Consider the following 17,973-nt stretch of genomic DNA (forward strand, 5'->3'; position numbering starts at 1 on the left):
CTGGAGCTTGTCCTCGTCACTGGAACGCTGGTGGCAGCAGGGTGGCAGTGGGCACCCTCCCCTTCGGGGGGGCTTTCCACCTTGAGTCCTGGCGGCACAGAGATCACAACCAGTCAGAGCCACGGCAGAAAAAAGTGTTTATGGGGATGACCAGATCAGCCCGTTGCTCACAAGCCACAACACGGAGGTGCCAAGCAGGGCCACGGCGCCAGTGTGTCCACAGCCATGGCGGCAGCGCGGGGACAAGGGGGGACACGGAACAGTGCTGGCACACACAGGGGCTCACCAGAGCCAGCAGGTCCTGCTGAGGGTCCCCACAGCCTCTCCAGGCTCCCCCAGGGACTGGCCAGCAAGAAGTAATGGAACAGCTTGCCCACAGTGCCCAGCTCCTCGCAGCACGCAGAGGAGAGGATGGAGCAGTGTGTCCATGCTGCGAGGCCTGTCAAGTTGGCAGCCTCTTGACTGACCAGGGGCTCGTGGGCAAAACAGCCAGGGGTGGCTGCAGCAATGCTGCTGGGGACCCCCCCCAGGACATTCTTGCAGCTGGGGTGACCACAGAGCACGGGGATGATTGCTGGGGAGGGGGCAAAACTGAAAAAGCACCTGCTGAGCCTGTCCCAAGCCCCAGAGAGCCTGGAAGGGGCATCACGGGGGATGGAGTCCCCATGGTGGAGCAGGTGGTGCTGCTGGGGTGCAGGAGAAGTAGGGAGCTGACTCCAGGCAGACCAGCCCGGGGATGCCACTGGGGACCTCCAGGGACAAGGCAATGTACCTGGGGTCCTGAGCACCCATACCCTGCTCAGGACTGGGGCAAGGGCCTGGCCATGGCATTATCTTCCTGTGGGCACAGCCCCCAATCCGCCCCTCAGCCAGCCAGTCCCAGGGGCTGGGAAGATGGAGCTGGGCTTTTGCTGTGCCAGCCTCCACTGGCTTTCCTGGGGTGCCTTCCCAGCCACCCACTCTGGCCATGTCCCTTCTCCATGCCGTGTCTCCAGCTGCCCCTCAGCTCCCTCAGCCCCAGCCTTTGAGGAGAGCAGTCCTGGGCATGGGGATGGCAGGGGAGCCTGTGGGGTGCATGACTGGCCCTGCCTCCTTCCAAAGGGGACTCTGCGGGAGGCAGGGGGCTGCCCTCAGGATGAGAGTCAGCACGGGCAGCACTGGGCTGCCTGTCCTGGTGCCTGGGGAGCCTCTGCACGCCCAGCTGCACGGATGTGCTGGCAGACGGGAGATGTACTGCAAAGGGCCAGGGCGTGCTCGGGGAGAGTTGAACAAGGACACAACTCCTCATGAGCAGGGCAGGCACTGGGCTGAGACCCAGCTCTCAAGTGCAGGGCACGGGGAGGGAGGCAGCCGGTCCCTCCACAGTCTGTCAGAAGCGTGTGGGGAAGGGTGAGCATCCTCATCCTCTCCAGGTGCAGCCCCACACCTGGGGCAGCCCCGGTGGCTCTACTGTCAGAGGGAACAGGAGGAGGGGGGTGGGTCTCTGGCCTCACTGCGGGAGGAGATTCCGACGCTCCCGTCTCCAGGCGCCCCCGCTGCCAGGGCTGTCATCTCTTGCAGTCCTCGGTGCCGGTGTCTGGCAGCCCGGTGGCAGGCTGGCAGCTGGGCTGGACTGCCTGCACCCTCTCCTCCAGGCTGCCCCCCGGGAACACCACGTAGCGGGCGCTGACGCGCTGGGGCCGCGGCTCCCGCAGGTTCTCCTTGCTGTGCCAGATGCCATAGCCGAAGTAGACGAGCAAGCCTGCAGCGGGGACAGGGACAGCAGGGGCTCCAGCACAGCCTGGCTGCTGCCACCATCAGGGCTGGCACCACAGGAATGTGGCACGGAGGGGGCCAGCAACCCAGCAGAGCAAAGAGCTAAAGCACCACAGGGCTTGACTGAGCTGCATACAGGAGGAGAAGTGTCCTGCCCAAGGTGATAAGCATGTAAAGAGCAAGGGGAGCACCCTCAGTCCCTGGGAAAGGGAAGGATGTCCTGAGCCCCAGGGAGCTGCCTCAGCAGCAGGGGGTGGTTCTGGCCCAGGGCTTTAAGGAGGATCTGCACTTTTAACAGGAACAAGCTGTAACGATCTGGGAAACAGAGAGGCTCAGGAGATGCTGGGAGACCTCGCCTTGCATCTCCAAAGGGGAACTGGAGGCAGAAAGGGGCAGGATATGCTTTACAGACCCATAAATGGGAGAGAGAAACTGCCAAAGGAGCTGGAGAGTGCCAAGAGAAACCCTGTTTGTTCCCCCTCTCTGGAGCAGCCACAGGAGCACTCACCCAAGAGCAGCCAGACGGCGAAGCGGAGCCACGTCATGTAACTGAGCTTCAGCATCAGGTAGATGTTGAGGATGATGCTCAGTGCTGGGGACAGGGGGACCAGGGGGATCTGCAGGAGAAAATGAGTTGGTGGGGGTGAGACCTGCTGGACCACATTCTCAGTCTTTAAAATCATAGGGACAAAAGACAGCACTGGCAAATGTGTGTGTGGGACAAAGGGACTGTCACCTTGGGATGTCTAGAAGGGGCACTTTTTTTGAGGAAAAGGAACAATGGAGCCAGGAGCTGGGAGCCAGGCTGGCAGGGTGGGCACAGGCAGCATCATGAGGACCAAACAAGCTCCTAGCGTGATCCTGAGCCAATGTGGTCCTTGCTAGAGGAGCCAGAGCAGGGGCATGGCAGGGACGTGCTATGACCACTGGTGTTACGAAGCTGCACTGACTACATCAGGGCTCAGGTAGGCTGAAAACAGGAGAGGGGGAGCACAAGAGGCATAGAAGTGGTTTGGAGGCTGAAAATGGGCTCCATCACATAGCTGAAGGGCAGCAAAAGGAAGGAGCTGAGGCAGGAGAGGAGCAGAGGAACTGCGAGGGTGCAGAGAAGGGAGCCCAAGGTGGACAGGAGCAATCCCTGGGATCCATCCCATGGGATGGACACAGAACTGCTGGGGATGTCCTCTCCTGGGGACCAGTGGCCACACAACATAACAGCAGAGACACCAACACTCCCCACACACAGTGTCCACGAACACCCTCATCCTCCTCTCCTTCCTCCTCCTCCTTCAGCAGTTGTGTTGCTTTCAACAGAGTGCTGTGCCTGGAGGCCCTGCAGGTCCCTCAGAACTGCTCCCACCTCCCCTCACCCTTGTAGAGGGATTTCCTGCCTGGGCCCTGGGCATACCTGGAAGGTCTGGGTGCTGTGCTGCTGCTCATGCGCCCAGATGAGGAGGAGGCTGAGCAGGAAGCCCAGACTGAAGAGGACCAGCAGCAGGGAGTAGCTCCAGGTAGGCAGGTGGAGGTGGGTGTTGCCAAACACTAAGATGGAGCAGAGGCAGATGGCAGACACCATCAAGGTCACCACAGCCACTGTGACCACCTCCCCCGGGTAGAAGTCGCTGAGGAACTCCAGGTAGGGCTCAAAAGCTGCCTTCAGCTGCCCCGGCTCCCGCTGCTCCTTGCTCTTGTCCCTGTCCACCAGCTGCAGCTTGTCGGAGAAGGACTCGTACTCCTTCAGCTCAGCCCCGGACGGGCCCGCGTGGGGCTCAGGGCTGGGCCGGCTGGCCGCTGGGGCGGGCGCGTCCCCCTGCTGCTGCTGGAAGCGCAGGACGATGATGCTGGCGGCCACGAAGGTGTAGGCCAGCAGAGTGCCGATGGACAGGAACTGCACCAGGGCCTCCAGGTCAAAGACGAGGGCCAGCAGGGCCATGAGCAGCCCAAAGACCACAATGCCAACCACAGGCACCTGTGTGCGGGGGTGCACTCGGGAGAAGACCTGAAAGAAGAGCCCGTCCTCGGCCATGGCGTAGACGATGCGTGGCAGGGAGAAGAGGTTGCTCAACAGAACTGTGTTCATTGCTGAGGGATGAGTAGAAGAAGGAAGACGCCATCAGACCCAAACCCAAACTGGAGATTGTTCCCAGCCCTCAGGGCAGGAGGGTGGGCAGCTCCCTCCCACCGCTGCCTGTACTCACCACAGATGGAGCCAGCAGCCACCAGAAACCCTGCCCAGGCGTAGCCCCTCCTGTAGAATGCGTCAGCCAGGGCAGAGTCAGGGTCCAGCGTGTGCCAGGGCACCATCAGCGTCAGCACAACTGACACCAGGATGTAGGCACCGGTGGCCAGCCCCAAGGAGAAAGCAATGGCCCTGGGGACAGCCCTCTGCGGGTTCCTGGCCTCTTCGCTGGAGGCTGCGATGACATCAAAGCCCACAAAGGCGTAGAAGCAGGTGGCCGTGCCAGCCATGATGCCTGACAGCCCATATGGGGCAAAGCCACCCTCCTGGGCGCTCCAGTTCTTGGGCTGCGCGAGGACAAAGCCCATGATGAGGATGAAGAGGATGACGCCCATGCTGATGGCTGAGAAGATGTGGTTGAGCCAGGAGGACACTTTGGCCCCAAAGGAGATGAAGGCTGTGGCTACCAGCAGGATGGCAGCTGCCAGGAAGTCTGGATAGCGGGCCAGGAATGGCACCTGCCAGGCACCCACATGGGTCTCAGTGAAGTTCTTGATCTTGTGGTTGAAGATGGAGTCCAGGTAGCCACTCCAGGCCCTGGCCACGGCGGCGCCCCCGATCATGTACTCCAGCAGCACGTTCCAGCCAATGAGGAAAGCCCAGATCTCACCCACGGACACGTAGGTGAACATGTAGGCAGAGCCCGTCTTGGGCACGCGGGCTCCAAACTCGGCGTAGCAGAGAGCAGCCAGGAGCGAGGCAAAGCCGGCGATGATGAAGGAGATGATGATGGCGGGGCCAGCGATCTCCTTGGCCACAGTGCCTGTGAGGACGTACAGCCCGGAGCCCACCATGCCCCCGATGCCCAGCAGCGTCAAGTCAATGGTGGAGAGGCATCTGTTCAGGGATGTCTCCATCATGTCGTCCTCCAGGGTCTTCGTCCGGTTGAGCTTCTGGCAGAAGCGGGTCAGGTCGGTGGAGCGGGGCAGCCATCGGGCCATGGTGGAGGCAGCGGGCCCTGCCCTCAGCAGAGTGAGGGTCCTCGGCAGTCAGATCCTGCCTGGCAACCTGCTAGAGGGGCAGGAAGGGGTGAACATTCCCTTGGTAGTGAGGTATCAAGTGCTGGGGACAGGGTGGAAAAGTCACCAGGGCACATTCCAGGTGTCCCTGTGTCCTCCTCCAGGGGTGGCACAGGACAGGGACACGTGCCAGTGTGCCAGGTGGCAGGCAAACCACAGCACCTGAAGGACAGCATCTCCCCATTAAAGCCCAAACCAGTCTACTCTGGCCCTGTTGAAGGTTTCGTTGCTGCCTCCTCTCCACCTTATCCAACATCTACTTGAGCTTCTCCCTGCTGTGCCAGGACCTCACCATGGGGGCATGCAGCATCTCCCTGCTCCTGCTGCTTCCCTAGAAGCTACACCTCAAGTCCAGAGCAGCTCCCATCGGAGTCTCCAGGAAGACCAAGAAACAGCCAGTGCCAGGGACCAGCCACACTGGCAGCTGCCATCATGACAGTGGCAGGACACAGCACTAGGGACATTCAGGTGCTGCTTCCCAGCTGCTCCATGGGGTGATTGGTGACTTTGGGGACACTCTCCCCTCCCAGCTGCATTCCTTCCTGTGCCAGAAGCCCCACACCTACGTAAAAAATACCACATGTCCTGCTCGGAGGACTGGTGCAGCCCCACTCCAGGGTCCACATCTCAGAGACCAAAAGCTCGTGGAAAGCCCACGAGGAGATGCAATGACCGGGCCGATGATGGCCCTGAGGACAACGCGCACGACCCGTGCTGGCCAAGACTCCCCGCCCGGCACAGGCGGGTCCCCGCGAAGGAGGCGCTGGCAGCACGCGGATCCCCGGCCCCAGCAAACGCAACAGGCCCAGCCGGGGGGATGCGGAGCTCCGCTGGACACGGAGCATCCCCGGAGCTCGGGGTGGGGCAAGGGTGGGGACGCCCAGAGCGAGCAAGGTGAGTGGGGGTTCCGGGTTAATCCTGGGCGGCGAGAGGCGACAGTTCCGCCCCTGCTCGGCCCCGCCACGACGCCGGTTCCGGGCGGCCCCAATCGCCCAGGACGCTCCGCGCGGTGCCGGCCCCAGCCCCGCTCCCGCTCCCCGGGGCTGTCGCTCATCTGCGAGGGTGGCCGGGGGCGCGCTCCGGCCCGGCCCCACCTGCCCCGCTCCGGCCCGGCCTCACCTGCCCCGCTCCGGCCCGGCCCCACCTGCCCCGCTCCGGCCCGGCCTCACCTGCCCCGCTCCGGCCCGGCCCCACCTGCCCCGCTCCGGCCCGGCCTCACCTGCCCCGCTCCGGCCCGGCCTCACCTGCCCCGCGCCGCCGCCGCCGCCGCCCGGCTCCGCCTCCCGGGGCTCGGCGGAAGGGCGGGGCCGGGCGGGGCCGGGCGAGTCCCCGGCCCACCCCAGGGGTGTCTCCCGGAGCCGGGAGCGCAGGCTGGGGATACCGGGGCTGCACCTCCAGCCCCTGGAAGGGGCAGACACAGGGGGTCCCCACGGCGGGCACCCCCCGGGAGCGTGTGCCCGGCTGGAGCCGCACAGAAACGGGGATACAGGGATACGGGGTGGTGATGGAAATATTCCACAGGCTGCAGCCTGGGCTGCTCCGGAGACAGGCTGGGAGAGCTGAGGATGCTCAGCCTGGAGAAGGCTCCAGGAAGACGTCAGAGCTCTTTCCCATGCCTAAAGGGGTTCCAGGAGAGCTGGAGAGGGACTTGGGACAAGGACCTGGAGTGACAAGGGGGAATGTTTTCCTACTGACAAAGGGCAGGATTATTTTACATGGGTTATTAGGAAGGAATTCTTGGCGATGAGGGTGGGGTGGCCCTGGCACAGGGTGTCCAGGACAACTGTGGCTGTCCCTGCTGGAAGTGCCCAAGGCCAGGTTGGACAGGGCTTGAAGCAACCTGGGATAGTGGAAGGTGTTCCTGCTCATGAGCTTCTAATCCAAGGTCTCTTCTAACCCAAACTACTCTGTGATGCTGTAATGGAGCAGTTATCTCAAATCCCATCCACTGGATACAGTTCTGGCTGGAGCAAGGGGCTGAGATCCTGCTCCTCTGCCTCTACTTACTCTGCTCTGCAGCAGCCACCGGGAGGGCAGGCACATCCTCAGTGCTCAGGTGTTTTTCATGAAGAAACTGAAGTGTGGAGAAAGCTGTGGGAGGGGGAGCTCCTCAACAGGTCCCTCCAGCTCACAGTCCTCCTGCCTGGCCAGGAGCACAAATCCTGAGCAAAAGCCTCTGGTGTTTCCACCTGGCTCTGCAGGGCAGTGAAGGGGAATCACTTCTATTGGTCTCTAAGTCAAAAGGTGTTTCTTTTCCAGAAGTGCTTCACCTCCTCTTGAACCACCACAAACCTTCTGCCTCTCCAGCCCCCTGGGGCAGGAATTTCCCAAGCAGTCACCCCTCCCACCCAAACCAGGGCATTACAAGTGCCCTGCAATGCTACTGTTCTTGTATTTCCCTCTCCATGTCACCCACAGTTTTATCTCCACCCTGCCCTCTCTTGTGCCCTTTGTCAAGGTAAAGGAGTCCAGCTCAGCTGGAAGGTGTTCCAGATCCCTGGTGTCCCCAGGGCCTTTGCAGAGTTTGTTCCATCCCTACTGTGCCTTTGTCAGGGTGAAGGAATTTGCATTTATGTGCTTCACAGCAGCAACACGCATTTCGTTTTCTTCTCTGATCCCCTTCTCATGTCTCATCTAGTTTTCTGATGGCTCCTGGGCACTTAAACTGACATTTTCACAGACCCACCAGTCACCACCCCAAATGTCACCCTCAAGTTGCACCCACAGCTCAGAGCCTGCACTGCAACTCTTGAGGGCTCCCACCTGAACACACTCACCTGTATCCATACTGGATCGACCTCCGTATGTGGAGGGGACCTTGCTCTTCTCTTCAACAGCCCAAAATACAGGAAAAGGAAGGAATAAACAGGACTTGTCCCTTCCTGCCACCCATCACTCACCTTCCACCAGCTCCTGGGTGAACATGGAGCTGGCATGGAGCCATAGCTCTCATGTTAGTCACCCTGCACCTGAACAGGGAACTTGATCCTCGGGTTGCATCCCCTCTCCATGTTATTTCTGGCACATGTGGAGCTCTGGGCAGGCACCTTTGGTCCAGGTGTGTGGATGCATGAAGCCAAACACATGTTCCTGGAACACCAGTTGAGAGTTTGGGAGCTGCACAGGTCGCTGAACCAAGGAGCTGAGGCAGCCAAAGCCCAGCAGAGCTTCCAGCCCGCTCGGGCTGCTCTCTCCAGGACTGCCCTGTGCTACTGGCAGCACCACAGCTGCAGCGGCTGGGGCACAGCAATGCTGTGGGACAGTGTCACCCTCTGGTGACACAATGACACTTGCTTGGAAAGATATCAGTATCCTCCATGTTGTACTGTCCAGCTTCAGGTACTGAGCAAGCGTTCCTCTGCTGCAATCCTGCTGATCTGATCACAGGCCATCCCAGGGGCTTTGCTCCCTTAGGATAACCTTTCCCACCAGCTGCCCATGTCTAACCCCCTGCAGCTCTCTGAAACCCAGCCTGACCACAGGCATGGAAAATGTCAGCTCGGATGCGATCAGCTGCCTGGCAGGGCCATCTGCAAATAGACGGCAAGCCCAAAAGCTGCTTTTGTCATGGCAGTGCCATCACAGCCCCTGGCACGGCTCTCCTCGTACAGCAGCAGTGCTGGGCCCCAGGGGCTCGGCACCGGGGTGGGCTCCGTCCCTCACCCCCCAGGGCAGCGCAGCGGGGCCGAAACCACGGGCACTAACCTCACCTCGATCCCACTCCTCCAGCCACACCCTCACTCTGCTGCTCAGCCACTCCAGAGAGCTTGTGTAGAGGAAAGGGAAGCTGCTGGGAGGCAGGGTGATGGCCCCACCCCCTGGGCATCCTTTCCTGCACTGCTCACCCCTGCTTTCCCTATCCTCAGTCGGGAAGCATTTTCCTTGCCAACTGTTCTGGCACAAACCTAACCACAGATGCTGACTTCACCCGGTCTCACCAGCGGCTACCCTGTGTCCTCCCAGGAGGATAAGGTCCCCATTCCAGAGGGGAATGCTGCCCACCTTGCCCCTCACCACTGCTCAGCAGTGCAGCACAGAGTTCCCACCTGAGGGTGCAGTGGTCACGCAGTTCCATGAGCTCTGTGGGGACTTTGCAGTGCTGCAGGTCCCCTTCCAGCCTGCTTTCCAGACGGGGACTTTCATCCAGGAGCTGAAGACTCCACACAAGCTGTAGGTCTTGTCTCCAGCTGCTGAATCACAGCATTCCCCTCGCCATGGGGAGGGAACACCCACACATGATGAAAATGGGAGGAGGCCTCAGCCCTGAATTTCCAAAAGCCTCCTTGGTCCTTGTAGCTCTGATCTTGTGTTTGTCTCCTCCAGCACCAGCTTTCCCCACCATAAGGCCACCCACAAGCTCCTCCAACACCCTGAAAGATCTCAGAAACGTTCCAGGTTCCTCCCCAGCTTCCATCTAATGCACCACAAGCTCCACACTCATCAGCTGAGGACAGGACAAACACAACCACTGGCATTCAGAAAGCTGCACAAACGGAAAGTGTTTTATTTCTCCTAATTTGGAAACTGGTTTAAAAGAACAAAGCAGAAGCTCTGCTTTCTGAGTCAATGGGAACACTGCAAATACCAGTCCAGTAACTCCGGGCTGAGGCCTAAAATCCTCCTTTAACACAGATAATGCTGGCCAGCATGCGGATAAACCAACACAGATAACGCTGGTACCAGCCTGGAGGAGACTCTGGGAAGGGTCTGCCTGTCTCAGAGGTTGTTTCTGCCTTAACAACACACAGAAGCATCCTTGCAATTGTATCCCCCCCAGTTATATCTAAACTCAGGGTCACCCTCACACAGCAGGGCTGTGTGTGCTCAGTGACGGCCTCAGCATCACCACAGGACATTCCTGGCAGTGACCGTGCTCCAGCAGCTCCCAGCTGAGCCAGATGCAGCTGACACTGCTCTGAGGATCCTGAGGATCTGAGAGCCATTCCCAAGCTCCAAACCATCCCCTGTGCTGGGCTCTGCCTGCCCCAGCTCTAATCTAAGTATCTCAGCAATTTCTTCTACTCCTGTAGCCTCTTCCTGACACAATACAAAGCAAACGCATGGACAGTCTGTTGTTTGGAGGGAAGTCAGAGGAAAAACTCTGGGAGGTGAACAGCAGATTGGCTCTTTCAGGAAAAATTCTTCTCTGCCTCAGCTTCCTTCTGCTGCAGCTTCCGAATCAGCTCCAGCAAATTCATCTGTAGAGTCAGCTCCTGCAAAGGGAGAAAAATGTTTGTGCAAGGAGATGATTCCATTCCTTGCTGCAGGAAGCAGGAAGGACTGACCTGTACCACCTCCCCAAGAGCTTCTTGTTCTTAGGGAGTTACAAAAAAAAAAAAAAAAAAAATCAGGCAGCTAAAAACCAAATGCTTCATCTTGTTCAGGTGTTTCTGTAAAAGATGGAGCAGTGACATCTTAGCAGACCTGCTGCAAACTGTGGCTGTCTTAGGAATCCCAGCACTTGAGGATTCCTTAAAGATCCAGAGAGGCTCTTTCCTCTCGACCATAGTAAGTATTCTAGGGGCTCTGAGGGCTGGCCAGTTCTGCAGGCTGATGAGGGGCAGCAGCCCCAGAAAAAGTTCTCCAGGCCCCTCCCCACACCCCCCCACAGCATCTCCAACTTCCTGACCCCTTCCCAGCAGAGAAGGGCAGGAGGAGGAAGGATCACTTTGGGAATGCTCTAAGTGGGATCCAAGGCAGGGGCAACACATGGCTGTGCTGGTGCATCAAATTCCCTGCAAGCATTTAATTCCCTATTTCTGGAAAACTGCCTTTTCCAGGAGCACAATCTATTGGAGACATCAACATTAGCTCACAGTTCCTTTGCCACCTGCTCGTTCTTTAGTTACATCTAGCTCACAGACAACGTGGTGGAGCCAATAACTTGCAAGTGTAGGTCTGTGACTCAGTCCTGCAGACACAGAGCTATGGAAATAAAAATCTATTTCTGTAAAAACACATCCCCTGCACAAGGAAGCATTTCACACAGATTGGGGGGAAGCACATCAGCTGATGGGAACCGCGTGAACAGACTCATTCCAGCAGGGATTTCCTGGTGGCACTCACAGGCACAAGCCAAGATCCGCGCTGGGCTTGGCACCTATCCTAAAGGCAGACATACACAAACCCAGCAAAGAGGAACCCTCATAGGGCTAATTGCTTACAAAAACAGCATGAAGGGCAGGGCAGGGCAGGAGGGAGGGAACAGGCTCTCTGCATTATACAACTGGGAAATAGCAACACTGAAAAATTGAGAGGCTTGTTCAAGGCTCCACAGCTGGGAATCATGCGGGTGGGTGTTAGAAAGTGCCTGTTCAGCTTCATTTAAGCTGTCTTCTCTCAGCAGTAGGTTTTTATCAAAGTGACATTTAATCAGCTGAAAAAACAGAGTTAAGAACAGCCTGTCTCTGTGTTCCCTGCAAACTTGTATGGTTTTACAACAAGACTTGGGAATTTTGAGTTTTTTTGTTCCTGTGGTGGCAAGAACAAAGGACATGGAGGAATAAATAAATAAGGACAATGTGGACAAACCCAGGTGACTCCTCAGACAGTTTGAGAGCAAATGCCCTGAGGAAACTGGGAACAATTCTTTAATCACAGCCTGAGAGCATCAGCTCCAGCAAGTCACATGCAAGAATGAACAAGGTGCCTAATAAACAGCCTTGAAGTGTGTTTTCATAGCTAAGCTGAATATAAATGCAGTAAATGAATTCTTTTAGGGCTTTTCAGACCCATTTGAGAGTCACAGGACTGCAGGCTATTGGCACAATATTTTGTCCCTCCACAATGGGAAAAAATACTGCAGGAAGTTGGGAATGCTGCCAGATGGTACCTGGGTTTGTGCTCTTTAGTTATGAACTGAGTACAAGTTCGGTCCAGCAGCAGGGAGGCAAAGGATGGATTGTTCTGTCTGACACATCCATCCCTAATTTATCTACAGTGAGATTTTCTTTAAAAATTAAAGATACCAACCCAAGAGCACTGTCAAACAATCATGGAATGGTTGGGGTTGGAAGGGATTTTCAAAGGTCATCCCATCCCACCCCCTACCACAGGCAGGGACACCTTCCACTGTGCCAGGCTGCTCCCAGCCCCAGTGTCCAGCCTGGCTTTGGACACTGCCAGGGATCCAGGGGCAGCCCCAGCTGCTCTGGGCACCCTGTGCCTTACTAGCCTTCCAGAGAATGATTTCTCCCCAGTACCCCACCTAAGCTGCCCTCTGGCAGTGGGAAGCCCTTCCCCCTTGTCCTGTCACTCCAGGCTCCTGTCAAAGCACCTCGCCTGCTGTGCCCAAACACCGACCTGGGGGTTGGTGGTGATGTAGAAGCCAGACACCCCGGCCTTCTCCAGGGTGCTCTGCTGGTCGATTACTTTTTGGTCCAATTCCAAGACTATCTTCTCATCCATCATTCGCTGTTCCTCTCGGATCTGTTGCTCCATAGCCTGGAAAACATTAAAGTCAACAGGAAAGTGAAGTATCTGCCTTCTTCCCATCTTTTTCTCATCTCTAAAATTTTTACTTGGAACCCAAGAGCATCCAGGCCCTGAATCTCTCCTGATGAGTCCATGGATAGCAGTGGGCAACCAGCACAGTCCCAGGTCTCAACACCTCCACCTGCAAAGCTGCCACTCAAGAAAATGCAGGGAAGTCATGGGAACAGCCTGCTCTCTGAGTGTTTGGAGGCCAGCAAAGATGATGAGAAAAGACCACAGTGTCTGAATCACTTTCTCTGATGAGCCACCACCTGAGCTATGGCTGAACTCAGCCCAAGAACTATGTGCCCCTCTCAGGTGGGGCTGAAGGAATCCTTGGAGGAATATCCCAGGCCACTGAAGTTCATCAAGATGGCTCCCTGGACACTAATATGGAACTGGAGCTGTAAACCCCATACAGATGCTATTTATTATTTGTGAAAGGAGCTGAATGCTGGACTCTATTTCTGACAGACTGAGAACATTAGGAAAGAAGGACTTTGCCAGAATAGCTCCTACCAGGAGGACATGGACACTCCTGCCTCACCAACACCTGCCCAAACTGCAGCAGAGAGTTTCTGTGCTGCCTCCAGAGGAGAATGGAGCCCAGCAAACAAAGGCATGCTGGAAATCAGAGTGGCAGCTGAGAGCAGGACTGCAGAGGACAAGCAGAGAACTGATCAAGTAAAGAGCCCCATGTGTGCAGAGGTGATACCACCTCACCAGGCTGCACTGAACAGCAGCCTTCCTTTGCAAGCCACAGGGAACACCAGGCATCATCAAACCCCACCAAACAACAATGACAGGCTCATTTTTGTAGGGTGGGCAGCAGAGTGAAGAGGCAGATTCTGCTGCTCTGCTCTGGTGAGACCGTACCTACAGAGCTGCCTCCGTCTCCAGGGGCCTAGCACAGAAGGATAGGGAGCTGCTAGAGCAAGTCCAGAGGAGGGCAGGGAGATGCTCCAAGGGCTGAAGCCTCTGTGTGACCTTAGAGCCCCTTCCAGTGCCTAAAGGGGCTCAAAGAGGGATGGACTTGGGACAAGGGACAGTGACACAACCAGGGGGAATGGCTTCAAATGGAGAGGGTAGAATTAGATTAGATGTTAAGAGGGAATTCTTCCCTGTGAGGATGGTGACACACTGACAAAGGTTGTCCAGAGAAGCTGTGGCTGCCCCTTGATCCCTGGGAGTGTCCAAGGCTATGCTGGATGGGGCTTGGAGCAACCTGGGATAGTGGCAGGTGTCCCCACCCATGGCAGGATGTGGGACTGGATGACCTTGAAGGTCCCTTCCAACCGAAAGCACTCCATTATTCTGTGCTTCTCCTGCAAGAAGTAGGAAATAAATAAACCATTAGAGAGCATCCAAAGGAAGGCAACAAATATGGTGAAGGGCTTTGAGGGGAAACCATATGAGGAGCAGATAGTCTGTTCAGCTGGAGGAGACTGAGGGGAGACTCACTGAAATTAAAACTTCCTTGAAAGGGGAAGAGAAGGGGCAGACACTAATCTGTTCCCTGTGGTGATCAGTGACAGGACCTGTGGGGAATGACTTGAAGTTGTGTCAGGGAGGGTCAGGCTAGAGATCAGGGCAAGGCTCTTCCCCCAGAGGGTGCTGGCACTGCCCAGGCCCCCAGGGAATGGGCACGGCCCCGAGGCTGCCAGAGCTCCAGGAGCCTTTGGCCAGCGCTGCCAGGGATGCCCAGGGTGGGGATGTTGGGGGCCTGGGCAGGGACAGGAGTGGGCTGGATGGCCCTTGTAGGTTTCTCCTGACTCAGCTTATTCTGTGATTCTGTGAAAAGCCACAAGTTTCATCATTTCATTCATGCAATGCTGCCCCTTTGTAACAGAGAGCACAGGCACACATTCAGCTGGAAACATCCATGTGGTTAAACTATCCCCACTGCACACAAAGGCAGGAGCCACAAACCCCAGTGGCTGGTGGTTAAAATGGCCTTGGAGGGGAGCTGAAAGCCTCCACCCTAGCCACAATTCCTGGTGAAAATTCAGAATTTGTGTGACAGAACTGTTGGCCATCAACAGCCTGGGGAAGGGCTGAGGTGCGTCTGCAGTAAGGGTATCCATGGGTCTCTGGAAAAGGTGTGACCTAACAAAGAGCAGCTGTCACTCACATGGGGCAGGAGCTGCCTCTGGGAACCTCTCCTGGATGTAGAGCCCACAGTGAGCACGTCACAGTGAGAAACCTTCACAGAACCACCTGCAATTAAGGAGGATGCAGAACTTGGATCCACTAGAAGGTAACTACACAAAAGCTGCTCCAGAGAAAACATTCAGGGCAGGATCTCCTAGCAATAAATGGGAAGAAACTCAACTCCAGCCCCAACAAAAGGCAAGGCAGAGTGATGACTGCTCCTTCACCAAAGGATGCTGAGGAAAGAACCTAAGCAAGCTCTGTCCTCACACTTTCTTCAGCCCAGGGGTTCAATCCCTTTGTGGGAGACAACAGATTAAAATGCCTCATTCCCCAGATTTTCCTTCCTCCCACCCATCTCAGTGTGCCATTGCCTCCTTCACCTACCATGCTGGAGGACTGACTTTGGGCTTGAACAAAATACCCAAATTTAAGTGCCTCACATTGCTCAGTGTTGGCATCTAATTCTGGGTTAGAGAAAAGTGCCATGTCTTGGACAAATCTGAGGCACACAGGTTTTGCCTCAGCCCTGCTGGCCACGGACCCTGCATGATGGGCTAAGCTTTTCTAAATGCCACAGGCTCCACCGAGGAGCTGAACATGTAAAACATGTAAACACCTCGTATCACCTGTTCTGGGAGACCAATCCCAAGCTATCTCACGGGAGCTGGTCATGGAAACCTTTCACCAGAGAGGGCATCTCCAATTGTACACATATCAGATATAACAGAGGTGATCTGTCTGTTCCCAAAGTGCTCTACAGCAGAATTGTAAGAGGATAAAGACAGGAAGAAGTGACTCTACTAACACCTGGGAGAGGAAAACAGAAGAAAGGTGGAGGGCAGGTAGGAGGAAGTTGCACAGCATGTAAGATGAGGAAAAGTGAGACATATCTGGGCAATTTAATGAAATACTGGAAGCTTTTAAAACGGGCAGTAGAGATTGCTGCTGGAAGTCTGAGTTACTCAGAGGCAGAAGTAACAAGGACAGGTACCAGAGGTCCAGCCTGGCTTTAGTTGCCTTGACAGGAAATGAGGAACGTGGAAACACCAAAAAATCCAACAGCAACCAGCACTGGCATGGTGCTTGCCATGGGCCAAGGCAGGGAACTGCTCTCATCCACCTAATGTGGACCAAAGTAGCTCACCCCCAACATTTCAGCCCCACTGATTAACATCACCAGCTACTTGCCATTTTCTTACATTACAAAACTGCCTCTATCTATCACCAAGAGGTGACAGAAAAGTCCTCTGGGACTGAATCTTTTTGAAATGCCTTGGGATGCTCTCAGAAACTCCTACTGTAATTATGCAATTCGAGGTGTTTCCTCCTTATCAGTGGTACTCCTAACAGGATAGGTACACCAATTCTATACAGGGTTCAGCCCATCAGGTAACAATGGATCACTAAAGCACTGTGGAGAGCATTGTCTTTGGAGCAGGCTCCTGAGCTTCCACAGTTCTCAGACCACACCAGAGATGGCAAGAGCCTGCTTGAGGGGACAAGGATGGCAAGAGCCCCTACCTTGAGGGGACAAAAGGCAGAGCAAGAGGAGGAGGCCTCCAGACTGAGGTGGGTGACCTAGGTCTGTGCTAGCAAGGCCAGCCAGGCCAGCTGGTGTCTCCTGAGGCTGCAGGATAGGAACAGCCAAACCCTCTGGAGGTGCTGCAGAGCTCCTGCAGCGACGGGGCTGTGAGAGCCCTGGGAAGGGACACAGCAGCCCTGCCACCCCCAGGCCAGCCCCTCTCACCTCCATCTCGCGCTGCTGGGCTGCACGGAGCAGTGGCAAGTTGTGGGGCCTGCAGCACTGCTGGGCCTCCTTGTGCCGGTGGAACAGCTCCTGCTTCAGCCCTGCCAGGGGCACGAGGGGCTCAGGAGGGCATGCTGCTGCCAGGTGCCCCCAGTGCCCTCCCCACGATGTGCAATATCATTCCCTGTAGCTCCCTTATGCCCTCACAACCCACCCCAGGGCGCCCCAAACCTGCCTTTCCAGTGCCACCCCAAACCCGCCCAACCTGTCCCTCTCAGCGTCATCCCCAGCCCCCAGTGTCCCCATCACAGTCCCCCGGTGCCCTCTAGTGCCACCCGCAGTGTCCTCCACTGTCTCACAACCTGCCCCCTCAATGTCACCCCCCGACCCCACCAGTGCCATCCCCAACCCCCAGTGCCCCCCAACCTGTCTCCCGTCCCACCCTCAGCACCCCCCGAACCTCCTCCGCAGCCCAGAGATGCCCCAGGCCCGTCTCCCCCCGCAGGGTCCCCGTCACTTCCCGGGAGTGCCACCCTCGTTTCTCCTGAGCTGTCCACCCCCGTGTCCCCTCCAGAACGGCCGCCCCGGTGGCCCTTGCCCCGCGCTCCCCTCTGCAGTCCCGCAGCGGCCCGGAACTGCCCCACGGCGGCCCACGGTACCGCGGTGCTCGCTGTGCAGCTGCCGCCGCTGGCTGTACAGGTTCTTCTCGGTGAGGTGCTGGATTTCCAGCAGCCCCTGCACGATCTCGAACACGGTCCCGTCCAGCAGCGCCAGCGCCAGCTCGGACAACGTGGTGTACGAGAGACGCTGCTGGCAGGCACTGAGGGCACAAACCGGGTCAGCGCCGGCACCGGCACCAGCAGCGGCCCCCGGCCCCGCTCGGGCTCCGCTCACCTGGGCAGCGCCTTGACAAGCGCCTGCAACTCGGCCAGCAGCCGGTAGTGCCGCTCCTGCTGCCGGGACAACACCTCCTGCTGCTGCTGCTGCTGCTGCTCGGCCGCCTCGAACCCGCCGGGCCGCGCCATCGCCTGGTCCTGGTCCGGGTCCGGGTCCGGGTCCGGGTCCGGGTCCGGGTCCGGGTCCTGCCGCTGCCTCTCCCTCACGCCCTCCTACGATCTGCGCCGGCGCAGAGCCGCGCGACCGCTCCCTCCTCCCGCAATTTGCGCATGCGCGGGGCCGCCCCGCGTCTCCATCGTTCCGCCCCGCCCCCGAGACGCTCAAGCCCCGCCCATCCGGGCTTCACAAGCCCCGCCCCCAGAGACAGCCAATCCCGGATCAGCCCCTCCCCGTGGCCCCGCCCCTTGCCCCGCCCCCCCCGCTCCCTGTCGCGATTCCCGCTCGTCCCGCCCCCCCCGCTCCCTGTCGCGATTCCCGCTCGTCCCGGTGCCTGCCGCTCCCTGTCGCGATTCCCGCTCGTCCCGGTGCCTGCCGCTCCCTGTCGCGATTCCCGCGATTCCCGCCCCCGCCGCTCCCTGTCGCGGTTCCCGCTCGTCCCGGTGCCTGTCGCTCCCTGTCGCGATTCCCGCTCGTCCCGCTCACCGCCGCTCCCTGTCGCGGTTCCCGCTCGTCCCGGTGCCTGTCGCTCC

The 17,973-nt window shown here is 57.7% G+C and overlaps 2 protein-coding genes across 7 annotated transcripts; both read right to left on the bottom strand.

Annotated features, from left to right (window-relative positions):
- SLC7A4 (solute carrier family 7 member 4) lies at positions 1-6,317 on the bottom strand. 5 transcript variants are annotated; one of them, XM_038152611.1, is made up of 5 exons: positions 6,258-6,316; positions 3,954-4,993; positions 3,164-3,837; positions 2,264-2,372; positions 3-1,741 (listed from the first exon to the last, which is right to left on the bottom strand). In XM_038152611.1, exons 2-5 carry the CDS (start codon positions 4,933-4,935, stop codon positions 1,548-1,550), a joined length of 1,959 nt encoding a protein of 652 aa, XP_038008539.1. In that variant the 5' UTR covers positions 4,936-4,993; positions 6,258-6,316; the 3' UTR covers positions 3-1,547. The 5 variants fall into 5 exon arrangements, with proteins under 5 accessions (XP_038008535.1, XP_038008539.1, XP_038008540.1 ...); XM_038152612.1 differs by having other exon boundaries at positions 3,954-4,990; positions 6,258-6,301; XM_038152608.1 differs by having other exon boundaries at positions 4-1,741; positions 3,954-5,005; positions 6,258-6,317.
- Positions 6,318-9,482: 3,165 nt separating this feature from the next.
- On the bottom strand, positions 9,483-17,597 carry LOC119707510 (protein DGCR6). 2 transcript variants are annotated; one of them, XM_038152614.1, is made up of 6 exons: positions 17,452-17,597; positions 17,282-17,421; positions 17,047-17,207; positions 16,388-16,488; positions 12,316-12,456; positions 9,483-10,226 (listed from the first exon to the last, which is right to left on the bottom strand). In XM_038152614.1, the coding sequence occupies exons 2-6, from the start codon at positions 17,410-17,412 to the stop codon at positions 10,143-10,145; spliced, it is 618 nt and encodes a 205-aa protein (XP_038008542.1). In that variant the 5' UTR covers positions 17,413-17,421; positions 17,452-17,597; the 3' UTR covers positions 9,483-10,142. The 2 variants fall into 2 exon arrangements, with proteins under 2 accessions (XP_038008542.1, XP_038008541.1); XM_038152613.1 differs by having other exon boundaries at positions 17,282-17,476.
- Between the last annotated feature and the right edge of the window lie 376 nt (positions 17,598-17,973).

This window comes from Motacilla alba, chromosome 15 (assembly GCF_015832195.1).
Source record: "Motacilla alba alba isolate MOTALB_02 chromosome 15, Motacilla_alba_V1.0_pri, whole genome shotgun sequence".
In the NCBI taxonomy this organism is placed as follows: Eukaryota; Metazoa; Chordata; class Aves; order Passeriformes; family Motacillidae; genus Motacilla; species Motacilla alba.

Excerpts from the sequence above, each read along its gene's own strand:
- SLC7A4 (XM_038152607.1), bottom strand. The coding sequence starts at position 4,935 with ATGGCCCGATGGCTGCCCCGCTCCACCGACCTGACCCGCTTCTGCCAG. Across the intron at positions 3,838-3,953 it reads GGCTGCTGGCTCCATCTGTG|CAATGAACACAGTTCTGTTG; the intron begins GTGAGTACAGGC and ends CTCATCCCTCAG. Across the intron at positions 2,373-3,163 it reads ACAGCACCCAGACCTTCCAG|ATCCCCCTGGTCCCCCTGTC; the intron begins GTATGCCCAGGG and ends TTTCTCCTGCAG.
- LOC119707510 (XM_038152614.1), bottom strand. The coding sequence starts at position 17,412 with ATGGCGCGGCCCGGCGGGTTCGAGGCGGCCGAGCAGCAGCAGCAGCAG. Across the intron at positions 17,208-17,281 it reads CTTGTCAAGGCGCTGCCCAG|TGCCTGCCAGCAGCGTCTCT; the intron begins GTGAGCGGAGCC and ends TTGTGCCCTCAG. Across the intron at positions 10,227-12,315 it reads ACATCACCACCAACCCCCAG|GAGCTGACTCTACAGATGAA; the intron begins GTCGGTGTTTGG and ends CTCCCTTTGCAG.